We start from the raw sequence: 13,685 nt of genomic DNA on the forward strand, positions 1-13,685 counted from the left end.
GAAAAATTGTGTGTGTAGTCAATTAAATAAAAGCCCTTGCCATTTTGTTTTCCACAGCTTTGCCTGAAATGCAGGAGAAATGTTTCACAGAGCTCTTTCATACCTGCAAAAATCCTGAAATAGATCATAAACAGCAGTGTTTTGTCTGAAATACAAGAGAGAGAGCAGACTGTTTTAACGGATGGCAGTTCATCATGATCCTGTTTTCTTTCTCTATTATGCAACAGGAATACTACTCTTTGGCTCATTGTCTAAATGTGCCTTGAGATTTTGCTGATTTTACCAGAAACAAAAGGCAAGTAAGATTAGAAACAATCATTTCATTTGAGTTATAGGAAGCATCTTTCAGTACCACACACATGCAAAATGCATCTGCACAAACGCACACAAATAAACATTAGCAGCATTACCGGAAGTTCAACTCCATCACATTTTTCATTACTGAGTGGTAATGACAGGAAGATTTTGTGCCATATTTCCCCTGTGCTACTTGTTTTTTTTCTTTTGTGGATGTACCTTGTGGACGCCTTGTTGATGGATTACATTAATCTCATTACAAAACTATACAGCTATACATTTTAGCTGCTGTGAAAATAAAATAACAAACACTTGACTTCAGATAGATAAAGGCTTGTTTTGTGCAGAACCTCAAGTGCTGTCCATGGTGCTGATTTAACTGTGGTTCCTGCAGTGGCATCGGCATCGTGAACAGTGCTTGCGACTTTTACTCTATAAAAATACAGCTTTCTGTTTCTGTTGATATTATTTCTGCTAGTCTGAAATGCAGCTTTTGCCAGCTGCAGCTATACAGCAAATACTGACAGTGCATTACTACTGTATTTTGAGGTGATAAATATTACAGTTTAGGATGCAGGTGAGCTGTGTTTTGCTGTAAATACTGCGGTATGCTCCTCATATCATCCATCCAGTACCCTGCTGTCTGTGTTTTCCTCCCCTCGCTGCTGCAGCCTCCATTGTAGCCCAGAAGTGGTGGTGCCAGATGCAGCCGTGTATGGATGGAGAGGAGTGTAAAGTCCTACCTGACCTGACTGGCTGGTCCTGCAGCACCGGCAACAAAGTCAAAACCACCAAGGTGAGAATAATGCCTGTCTGTGTTTGTATGTTTCTATACATGCCTGCCTCTTTTTTTTCTTCTTCACTCCAGCGTCTACTCATCAACTGTGTGCACCTTTTCATGTATGTCACCTCAAACATGCTGCTCATTTCCTTGAATTTATTGCCTCTGCTGTTTTTTTTCTTCAGTCAGCTCAGTTTCACAGAACCAGCTCTAATAATCACAGAGTTTATTATGTCATCTTACATGGCAACAAAGCGTGGAAAGTTAGCAGTGCTCACATAAAATAGCCACATGGGAAACATATAATGCACAACAATAATAAGTAAATTTATTACTTTGAGTTTCCCGGCTTGACTAACATTTGATGTAGATGGAATTAACCTTGATCCTGAATTCAAATGTGTTTTGTTTTTTTGTCCGTGAAACTTCTTGCCTTAATTAGTGCCTGGTAAACACACTTTCAACTTGATGACTGTTGCTATTTTCACAGTATATATAGCTGTATATTAAAAGAAATACCTCAGAAGGGCTTACTAAGGAAATTAAAGATAATCTTGTAAACAAAGGTTGTTTGCATCTTCAAGACACCCACAAAAGAGTGAAGTCTAATTTAATGACTAATTTTAAACATCAATAATAAAAATTACAAAGAAAATATAGAGCCAGTCAGGAAGCAAGACCCCAGATGAGCATTATTTGTGAAGCTGCTGTAACTTAATCTCTTTAGGCAAGGATGAGAAACAAAACAAAAACAACAAGACCTCTGTACACGGCGCACCTCACACAACCACTGCGTGATGCCATGTAAACTGATGTCGTTCAGATGAGATAAATTGATTTAAATGAGGGTCCTTCATGGCCCTTTGTAAGCTGGTGGAGTGTGAAAGTTAATTTGCGGGACTGACGACCGGCGTGCGTGTACGTATGTGCCAGAGTGCGTGTCATGGGATGGAGCAGGTGCAGTTTATTTACAGGTGAAATATAAAAAGAGAAACAGTTGGAAGGGAACGCGGTGCAGACGCCATAAGAGTAATTGCTCGAGAGATGGCAGAACAGCACAACATCTGTCGCATTCATTAGAATGCATTATGGCTGGGGCCTTCCACAGAGGCTTTACAATTAAGAGTCATAATTAAATTGGTGAGTGGGGTAGACTGAGGAACAGAGGCACTGCTGGGCTCAGTCACAGGCGCTGGAATTAATGACCCTGGGTCTAACACCAACTCTGGGACTGATAGGTGCAATTATCCTCATTCTGTTGCATGTTGCCATCTCTCTTCTTCCTTTCTTTCCGTTTTGTTCCTCCTACCCCTGTCTGACTGGCCGATCAGCTGACCGCATCAGTGGACATTAATTGTGCATTTGCAGGTGCTTTGGGAGCAGGGAGCAGTTACTTGGAGACTTGGTGGCAGATGTCACTGAAGATAGTTGCAATGAGACATCGATTCCCCGGCAACTGCTCACATGGCCACGATCTCTCGCTTTTTCTGCGTCACTCTTCTTTATACTGGGTCTCTTTTTCTACCCATGACCTCCTTTCACCACCTCAGCATCTTATTCACCATGATCGTCTGTATCTGTCCATCTTTCTTTCACTCCCACACAGCGTCGGCGTGCTGTAGAAAAGATGCATAGATTGCCTGACCGAGGCATCAGAACATTGTTAAGAAGGAACAGCAGCAACGCTACACCACAAAATCCATATTTTCACATGTCCAATTTCATATATCTAACTTTGTGATCTAACTTGTACAGCATTTGCAGGGCAGAACTGCAGTTTTTAATACATGAGAATATCTGTTTATTGCAAATGCACTCAGGATAGGCTTTGCTGATGGAAAACAAGTTCTTTACATCTCCAATTATACGCCTTCAACTTACTGCCCAAGTGTAAACAAACCATTACAGCTCCAAGACATGTGAAATCCAGCTCCGGGAGTCGAGACAGTGTTGGTCCCTACAATCAGTCAAGCAGCTACACTGCAAACAAGCATTTTCAATCCAATGAAAAGGACACAAATAGGGGGGAAACGGGGGGAAATTGTTTGATTTTAAATATGCTCCTCTGACCTCTGATCGTCTCTTTCAAATGGAAACATTCATTCAGTGAGCGTGAAGCCGGACACAGAGTCATTTCATGTAATTACATGTCTCCATGATACTGATCCTCTTTTCTTTTCTGTGCCATTGTTTCTTTTTTAGGTCACACGATAGCAAGAGAGCCACTTAGCCACGAGGAAACCTGAAACTTTCCATGTGGAAAGGATGGATGACTCACACATATTTACTGTACGATGGGGAAAACTATCAAGGAAGGGACTGCTGTCAAGATATCCATCTCAAAGCTATGGGATAAAATGTACTCATCGTAAACTGTGTACACTCGGCCAAGTGGAGCCAAACATACAGCATATTTACTATGCTGGTTGTTGAGACCAATGGACTGCAATCAGGGTACATCTGGACAACAAAGGGACTCTTATTTTCCAATAATGGACAGTGTGGATTGATCCAAAATGGTTGAATCCAAACGTCGATTAAGCATTTCAAAGTATATATTTCAACAAAGCATTTGTGGATGAGTGCGAGGTATGAACTGAAAGCTGTGCTGACAGTGTTGCTGGACACAATCCAGACCTGTTGTCGATGTGTAGAAGTTATACTGGAAACAGTGGAGATGATTTGGGAGGAGTGAAACAGCAGCTCATAACTAGCAAATAGCAAATTAGCATCAAATAGCTCTTGTGGGTCAAGTCACTACCATGAAGACTGTTTTGCGGGAGTCATTTTGCAGTTCTAATTAGGAATTGCAGTAGGATCATAACAACATATTAAAAATTCATGTAAGATATTTGCACTAGTCGAAACCATTGGGGAATGTTTTGTTTTTCTAGATATCTCCCATGTTTTGCTGTGGATGTCACATGAAATTGAAGGTGAGCATTTTGTAAAATGTCTGACACTTGAAGTAGATAAATATGTATATCACAATCCAGTAAATCTGAGTAGTTATTGATTAAAAATGACTCAGACTATCGAGCTTCGCTTGCATACAGCTTGGAACAATATGAACTAGCAAATTGTGATTCATCATTCGTCTGTCTCGCTCTTTTTTTTTTTTTTTTTTTTAGCCCAGAGACATTTCCAAGCTCAGCCTTCAAAGTTATATATCTTTGATCTATTATATTCAGTCTGTGACATCTCTTATGTTAACTGTTAAAAGGAGGCCCATAAATATTCAAACAAGGAGGATGAAGTTGTCTTTATGTTGTTCTTTCACTTCATTGGAAAATCTCTTCTACTTTCGTTCCCTAAATTTCCTGGTTCCTAATCTTTAAAAGCACTGTAAATAGTAAACATACAAATGAATAGGTTTCTTTTCAGGAGATGCATGTTTTTCTATTTGCACATTGCCTATTGATTGTCTCCAGAATTCCCCTCCACATTGCTGCTTCAGTGAGATATACTGAAATAATTGCCACGGATAATGGCAGTTCAACCCTTTGCAAACATGTTTTTTTTCTCTACATGCCGCAATCATTACTGCACTGAACACAATAGCATAGCGCCCTGAACCACCATCATACATCTCTCCATTATTTCTGTCCAGTCTCCCTCTCACACTCCCCTTTCCTTTGAATCTTCCTGTGCCTCTCTTGTGCCTCTGACTCTTTTTTTTCTGCCATAATGCTTATCATACTAAAGATGGCATAGTTAAAGTAGTTTTCGTGCAATCTGTCCCACACACTGTATCTTAATTTCTCAGCTGTTTGAACTAGTATGCAGCTTTTTTGCTTTCATGCTTTCCAAATCGATTTTTTTCCTCTTACGGACACACATCCAAATGCAAGTCTCTCTAAAACTCTATCAGTCTGCCTCTGTGATATGTGAATGTGTCGGGTCAGTGTGCCCAGGGGTTAGCCTGCTGGGGGCTGCTCCTCTGTGAATGAGAGCCTCTGCTTTCAGACATGCTGCCTTGCGAGCTATGATAAATCTGTGGGAGCTCAGCCACTAACTCTGCGGCTCCAACGCTGAGCTCTGAGCCAGAGGGAGCTTGGGGACAGCAGGGCTACCAGTGGCAGGCAGCTTCACTCTCTCATTACTGAGAGGCCTGGATAGCGCTGGGCTTCTCTCGGGACCACTGACATGGAATATTTTTAGGCTTACGGTGCAGCACTGCAGTTAGGCCGGTCACACCACACTGCTCTCTTTCCATGAGCAGCGTCACAGGAACAATAGTCCATTTAGAGTGGAAATACAATGACATTCTGCAGCCGCATTCACGCTCAAGAATACACTCACACCCTAGTCACATAAACTCACCTTTTCAGACTTTCACCGGCTTCCCACTCTTTCACACCCACACATGTACACTGATGTGGAAGAACAGGAATCAGCAGACAAGTCTTAATTACTGCAAACACAGGGCAAAATATCTCTAGGAGTATGCAACATCAACTGATTTGAAGGATCTATTTCCTTCTCCTCCCCTCCTTTCCCTCACCCCCAGAGATTTCATGTTCTGTAGATGAGCCTGGCGCCTTGCTCCTTCTGTCCTACATGGTTCTCTGCAGCAGAATCAATATTTGAGGACTATTTGCACCGCGCTGCTCCCTGGTGGCTGGGGTTTGACGCTGCAGCTCCACCCTCGGCTTCAACCATTTTTAGAAAGGTAGGGAAGATTCACACTTGGTCTCCAGTCACCAGTATTTAAGAATAAAGTCTGCAGAGTGCACAGCATATACATTTAATACCGCTGTGCAGGCTAGCCAGCCCTGCAGCAGAGCAGACGCACGCTCCTCCGCCTTTGCCAATTTATAAGAAGGAAATTGACTGAACTTGCAAAGAGGCCTCAAGGTATCTTGGAGGAATTTAAATTACCATATTCCCCCTTAATGAGATGTTACATAGCATGCAAATTTAACAGACATCAGTGCCTATCCAAGGGTGCATACGGTGTCCATCCTTTGTGTAAAAAATAAAAACAAACTCTGCTTACAACCCCCTTGTTATCAACTAAGTTTCAAACATAGTCAAAGAGACCTATTTATTGTATGAACTGTGCTTATAGACCACATTATCCAGTGTGAAAAATAATCTTATTTTTAACTGGGAGGAGATGTGTCTGTAGTGTGTCAGTGGGGGTCTAACCTCAAACGCCCCATCAACACTGCATGCTTTCATCTCCACGGGTTAGCAACTGGTGCAACCCAGAGGGCAGCATCCACAGACGCAAACAAGCAGCGTGGAGGAAATGACTGCAGAATTTCATACTAATGAGAGAATAGGCAGTTTGAGTGAGAACGGAAAACTGAAGAACAATGAGCTACCTAGAAGAAAAAGCAGAGATAAAGAGGTATAGCTATAGTGTTTGAGCGAGGGGGAGTGTGTGAAGAGTATTTTAAGTACGTCTTTGTTTATGCACTAAGCCTGGGTGGCTCCCAAGAGGACACTTGCATCGTCAAACCAAACGCCTCCAATAGTCCATCATCACACTCGTTGGCAATTCACACAATCAGTACCTGGAGAGGGAGGAAATAAAGGGGATGAAACACTGTTGTCTTGGCTTATGCATCATCTTTTGTCAAGTCCAATTTGTATTAGCCTCCAGCCATATCCTGGAAATATGGGTTCAGGATTCATGTTCAGTGAGAATGGTAATCTTCAGATGAAGTGAGTCTGTCAGAGGCAGAGAGATGTGTGACAACTTGAGTCGGCTCTAGTAAAAGAGAGGTTTGCCATTGTAGCGGAAACAGGCTCCAATTCCTGCTGTCTGGAAGTGACGTTGATTTAATGTAAGTCGGAGGCAGATTAGCTGATGAAGAACATCTGATCAGTGTTATCGGTGCCGGATGGCAGTCGCTGGTCTTGTCATTGTCACTTCAGAGGGAAATAATCAACTCAAGCCAAAACGTTTCCTTCAAGAGATGAAATTATTGTGGCTCCAAAAACTGACATATAATTACTGAAATGTGCTCAGATGTGTTGTCAAAAAGCTCTTGAAAATACATCATTTATACCACATCTAATTGTATTCGGGCCTTTTATCATCACTTAGCTCACTTGGAGAGCACAACGCAGTAAGTGCCCTTCATTTAGTATTAGGGTGTAGAATAGTGCAACATGCTCTCATTGGCTACCACAGCTGGTTAGCCGTCAGGTGATGGTGTGGGGATTAATTGCATTAGCTACAGTCTCTTACCCAGCATAGAATATGTGACAAAAACACCCTTACACAACCCATTAAAATTCAATGAAACCAAGCAAAAAAAAAAAGACAAACAATCAAAACCGTCTTTAATATTCATTTTGCGGCAGGCCTGCAACAGACAGATATTGACGGTGGAGTGAGCGAGGGATTCATTAACATCTTCTCCCTCACTGCTTCCTCTTGCTGAGCCGCCGCTTGCTGCGTCGTCAAACTCACTTATCTCTCTGAAGCAATTAGCCACTGGAGGCTCCACTGACCTGAGCCTTTGTTAGACGAACGGGTTACATTAGCATGGCCGTAGCCTGGCAGTCTTGGCAATGCGTGTGTCGTTGCCAACGTGAGCTGCACAGATAAAGAGGGGCCCAGTGGTGTGAACTTGCATGTGTGTTTGGGAGGCTTCAGGAGCTACATACATATTAACATATTAGGTGGACACTACCATTGTGCCTCTTGCACTGAACACCTATATACTCTTTATGCATGAGTGTATGTTACCGCTGGTGTGTGTGTGTGTGTGTGTGTGTGTGTGTGTGTGTGTGTGTGTGTGTGTGTGTGTGCTGTTTGCATAAGGAGGGTGTGAATAACTGCAGTCAAAGGAAGCAATTCATATCTGTGACTAAATTTGATTTTGCCTGACTTTATGCTATAACAAGCAAAAAATTCAAGTGGCTGAATGCACAATATCACCGATAATGTACACAGCTGCTCCAGCAATATACATTCTGATACACAATATCTCCATTGTATAATGTGATATGAGGCGCGTACATGTGACACAAGTTACAGATTTAATTTTGCTTACTGACACTCTAAGATTACACACACATGCGCATGACAATACGATGAGTTGCTGTGCTTGCAGGGGGGGAAAAAGCATTGTTTGCTGTCTCGGGAGAATAAATAACTACAGCGACCATAGTGTGGTGAGTGGCCTGTGGAACTTTGCAAGCGAATATGGGCAACAATGCTATTTAAAGCCTGTTTCTAAGCTGTAGAAACTGCATTTACTTTACTGTCACTTTGTATGACTGTCAACCATGTAGCGAACTCTACATTAAGTCCACATTAAGATGACATATAAATATGAAATTAACTGTCAGATAAACAGCCCCCATTTGTGCCATGTAGAGGAAAACCCTACTGGTAAGCATAAATGTGTTTACACCAATGACAACAAAAGCAAAATATGCATGCATTATTCATAATTAATTATCCAAATGTGCTACTCCTTCCTTATTTGCCAAATTAATGGTTTGTTTTCCTGAGAAATGTCTCCTGTCTTGTACGTTGGGTGGAGAAACAGCGTCCTCATAAATTTCCCTGGCAGGTGAGGTATGGAGAGAGTGATGAGACAGAACAAGGGAGGATCAAACACACAGAATCCATTAGTTCCGCTGGTTCTGTGGTCCTCTGCTGATTTTTACAACTTTAAAATCATTACATGCAGACCTCACAAGTTCTACCATGCTCTGGTACTTGTATTATGATACAAAGTCAAACGCCTGGACCATCTGCTCACTAGCCTCAGTTCCACTTGCTTTTGTAACTAAGTGAGTTTTTTAATTCATTTTTATGCAAAGCTGAAAGATGCTGCTGTGGGTTTTCATCCAGATTTGAAGGCAAATTGGTGTTTTCTGCTGCAATGGATAGTCAAGCACCTTGCCATTTTTACATTATGCTTAAGCCAACACTTTGCTGATGTTTTTCTTGTTGCTATTGTTACCTTTCAACTACTGCAACTCACTTTGGGAGTAAAAGTGAAGCCGATGTTGTGCTGTCTATGCACTAACCTGAGCAGAAGCATCATAGTTAGGGATCGGATGGAGTGAGTGAGGTGTTTCTGCAGCAAGAAAACCTAATTCAAAATAACAGCAACAGTAATGAAATCAAAGAAATAATAATCGTAATAATATAAACATTAGAAATAAAAAAAATAGTTTATTTCTAAAAATCTAATTTTGGAATAACTTGCTCAACGTGATGTCATGGGTTTCATTTAATTTGCTTGGACGGGAGTAGTAGATTTACAAAATGAACAAACAAAAAGTCATGTAATGAAAATGCTAACGTAATATTTGTGTTTTCAGTGGCCTTTAACAAACATGCTGAGGCTGGTCTAGTGAGTAGCTGTGAGGACAGACTGGGCCATGACGGGATTAAAGCAAACTGAGCCACTCCAGACCTCCAGGAGCCAAAACATCCTGAAGTCTGGAAGGATTTCAGTTATTTTATTAACTGCAAATTTGCCTCAGAGTCTGCATTACTTTAGTACAAGGTTGGGAAATGTGGCTAAAAAAATAAACCACTGAAAAATGTGCATTTGAGCTGTAGTTGCAATGAAGGAAAGTAGAGAATGAAACTATCTGCTTTGGTGAGGGCAGTTTACTTTTCTGGATTTATTTGCTTGTCCCTTTAAATCGGTATTCTATATAATTAGGTTTTACAACTCCTTTAGCATTGTGCATCTGATGTCATACTGTCTGCTTCAACTTAACTACTGTTTATTTTACTTTTGGTAAAGAAAATACTTAAATTGGAAAAGTTTGTAACTTAAAGCTGACGTTCCAAAAAATGAAGATGCAGCAGCCCAAACTGTTCATCTGAGAAAAATCACATTTTTCATTTGTTCTTTCGTTCAACCTTGGCTGAAACTCATTGAGTTAGAAAATAAAACATGTCATCACACAAATAAACTGAGATAGCAATAAAATAATAAAAGTCCAAATTAGTAGAAATAAAAAAGCAATTAGTGCATTTAAGTTTTAAAAACAAATTAGTTTAAACAAGAGAAGTTGGAAGCTAAATGGGATGAAATTAAAATCTTGAATTGGCCAAAAGATTAAAAAAAATTAAGTACATTTAACCTAAACCATTGGCACTAAAAACACTCATTAGTTGAATTGGACTTAATTGGATTGCATATCATCAATTGAAGTAATAATTTAATCTAATAATTGTCATTTTTTATAGGGTGTGTGCGTTAGAAGCAAATGCCATTTAGCAGAGGAAACTTTTTCAGAAAGACTGATGAAAAAAATTGCTCCATTTGAAAATCATTGACATACAGGAGCCGTAGGAGCTGCAGGTCGACTGGACGGAACGTCATCATAAAGTAAATACCTGAATTGAGAAATAGTGCTTCACGTCCACCTGCTACACCAGTGTGGTGCTACTGTAGAGCAGCCTGTTATTCAGACACATATTTTCAGAGCCTCTTGAGCGTGGCTGCACATCTGCTGGGACTGGCATCCAGATGCTGTGCCCCCAGCCAGACCTCAGCCCAGACGACAAGCTCCGCAGGCGGCGACTGGCATCTCTCATCGCTGCTCTACCCTGTTCACCCTCGAAGCTCAGGGTTTATTCTGCCTCTTTGGCTGCCTGCGTGCCAGCCTGACAGATGCCCCGTCAGCGGCGATGTGAGCGGCGTGGAAGTGCTGCTGGACGGCAGAATAGAGCTACATCACTGTGTAATCAACGTGTGTGGTTGGGAGGTGATGGGGGCTCAGCGGGCACGCAAACATTTACAATTGGCCAGGCAGTCCTTGTAAACAGGAGTGGTTGTACAAAAGAGGCAGGTTGAATAATTGATAGGATGTAAGAGGATCTGGCTTTGGGGGATTTTGGAGCATTGATTGTGGCTGAGAGGGAGTGAGCAGGGGAGAAAGTGAAAGGCTTTCCTGGTGCCATCCGTTATAAATGCTTCTCTCTTTCCCTTAGCCCTCACCTCGCCCAGCCCCAGTGATTATATGCTTGCCAGGTATAGTTTTTACTGTCTGCCTCTTTCTTTTTTGCACAGCTTTTCTATAGGAAATGGTGGGTGAGCCATCATGCCAAAGCCTGACAACAGCATCGCCAGAAAGAAACAAAAGAGCAGATGGCTGCAGGGAGCAAGACAGAGAAACAAAGAAAGAAAAGAAAGAAATGATGGAATAAGAGAGATGCAGGATAAATTACAAAAGAAAAAGAAAGGGGAAACAACACAAACAGGAAGAGGATGGAGAGATGAGAGAGGAGCAAAAGTGATAGTGTCAGTAGAAGGGTAGAGAGAGCAACACTGCCATTGCAAAATATTTCATTCTGTCTGCCTCTAGCACAAAATGCCAGAAAAAACTGATATAAGTGTGAGATTTCCCCATTTTACCTGGATGAAAGTCATTAATAATTCGCTCTCATGCGTACCAAAACATACATGCATGCACTACATGCTGCGGTAACCCTTTCATCTCATCGGCTGCAGGGCTCATAAAATGAGCTGATATAAATAAATTCACCAGCTTGGTTTCAAGCCCTGCTCTTAGTCTTCCAGCACACACACACACACACACACACACACACACACACACACACACACACACACACACACACACACACACACACACACACACACACACACACACACACACACACGCACACACACACACACAAACACACACACACAGCACACACTGTTTCACAGCCTCTTTTGACTTTGCACAATTCACATTCCCATCATGTCCGCAGACTGAGAAACAAGCTTATCTGTGGTTGTTTCACTCGGTCTGTACTTTGCAGAAGTAGGAGAAAATGTCTTGAAGTCTTATTCTTGTCTCATCAAACAGAATAGGTATCAAGATGTGGCATTTTCACAACACTGGTCACCGGTAAAAGCGCTTCTGCCTTGTTATTGCTGTGCAAGTGATGGGCACTCGCTCCATTCAAATGCAAATTCCTCTTTGAACAAAGTCACACAGCTGTACCATCAGGTGCTTTGACTGTATATTGGCTGTTTTTTATCAGAATACATCACAAACATTGCACTTGAATATTGTACGGTACGACATGAGAATAATTTCTACTTCAAAGACCAATACATTCACATTATTTTTCTCCACAGCCATAGACTGCAATTGTTGCCATAATTTAAAGGCCTGGTCTTGCCTCACTGTAACTTCTTACAATTAGCTACGATGGCTATGGTAATGCTTTCTCTGCTCTTGGCAGCTATCTTTGGTTTCCAACAGAGCTCATGTGTCTGGGGCAAGTGAATAGAAACATTGCCTTTTTTTTGGACTTTGCCTTGCTCCAGGATTTGCTTTATCTTTACTTCAAATGAGGCCCTTTCTTGCATGAAGTAACTGAGAACAGTGGGTGGCTTCTCCCAGACAAGAGACATGTGTTTGTTTGGCGTTGGGTGGGTGGGTTACATCATCTAGCTGTCCGCCTCATGGCCATGCGCTCCTCTGTGCCGACACAAAGACAACGCGCTAAGACCATCATCAGAGGAAATTAGCTCAGTAGCGTTGAAAGCGCTCGCTTCTCACAATAGCCAGTGGCCATGCTAAATCATTAGCCTGTCACTTCGTTGGGGTTGAGTCCAATTATTCTCTCAATCCGCCTCCAAACCAAATTGCATTATTGCAATTATATCCATTGCATGACATATTGTTGTAGCGAGGGTGTATGAGATGGGGAAAGGAGGAGAGGGACTGAAAAAAATGAAGGAGATGGAGGGGGAAAATAATTTTGGTGACATTATCAAACACCAGGGAATGTCTCACTGTTTGCTTGCTGGCTCTATGAAAGGCCACATTGATTATGTTTTCCCCTTTAATAGATGTTTGTATTCACCACGTAAGCTTCCCTCCCAATCAACCCTTCCTTTCACTTTTTTTTTCATTGATTAAGATGCTTCTGTGTAAGACTTTATGGGACATATCCTCACAACTTGCTACAGACATTTTCCATGGCTCCCCTCCTCATCACTCTCGCTGTGTGTCTACACACTCTCCCTCCTGACTTTCTGTCACACGTCTCTCAACAGCTTTTGCTGTCACAGCAATCTTGTCATCAGGCTGTCAGTGCTAATCAGGGCACGGAGCTCCTGATCATTGTGCATCAGATCATTATCGAGACCTTCCGCTCTGATCAAGTCCGAGGTGTAATACAGTGCCGTCCTGTCAAAACCCACCGCCAGTTCTGTTGGCGTCACCTGCTTGAACTGCAGATCATAGCTGCTGCCAGGAGAGTCAGCGCTGCCACTGGGATGTGTGAGCATCACGCTGAGGTGTTGAGCAGTTATAATGACTGACTTCATATTGCTGCACTCCACTCTCAAGCCTGATACGACTATTAGCTCCCAGTTGCCACGGTGGACTCCAAATGATGCCAGAAAGTCACATTTCTGCTAGCTCACTGCAAGATTAAGATCAGTACTCTAAATACAAGATTATATTTGCAGCAACACCATTACTGTGCAGACTGTTTTAGCCATTGTTTTAGTGTAGTCAAGGCTGTTTTTACTGCCGTGTCACTCCCTATTTCTTGCACTGGACAGCTTTGTGTTTGTTAGTGTGTCCTTGTGTGTGAGGTTCTGTGTCTGTCTGCACTGAGACCTTGGACGCAGATGTAATTAGACTT

At 42.0% G+C, this 13,685-nt stretch overlaps 1 protein-coding gene across 3 annotated transcripts in view; it reads left to right on the forward strand.

Annotated features, from left to right (window-relative positions):
- The window catches only part of tafa4b (TAFA chemokine like family member 4b), a 41,786-nt gene extending 35,149 nt beyond the window's left edge, over positions 1-6,637 (forward strand). For all 3 annotated transcript variants that reach the window (XM_055010447.1, XM_023299335.3, XM_035943434.2), the window contains exons 5-6: positions 969-1,093; positions 3,281-6,637. In XM_055010447.1, the coding sequence (XP_054866422.1) occupies positions 969-1,093; positions 3,281-3,292 (137 nt within the window). In that variant the 3' untranslated portion in view covers positions 3,293-6,637. The remainder of the gene's footprint in view (positions 1-968; positions 1,094-3,280) is intronic.
- The last annotated feature ends 7,048 nt before the right edge of the window (positions 6,638-13,685 follow it).

The sequence above is a fragment of the Amphiprion ocellaris genome, chromosome 5 (assembly GCF_022539595.1).
Source record: "Amphiprion ocellaris isolate individual 3 ecotype Okinawa chromosome 5, ASM2253959v1, whole genome shotgun sequence".
Classification (NCBI taxonomy): domain Eukaryota; kingdom Metazoa; phylum Chordata; class Actinopteri; family Pomacentridae; genus Amphiprion; species Amphiprion ocellaris.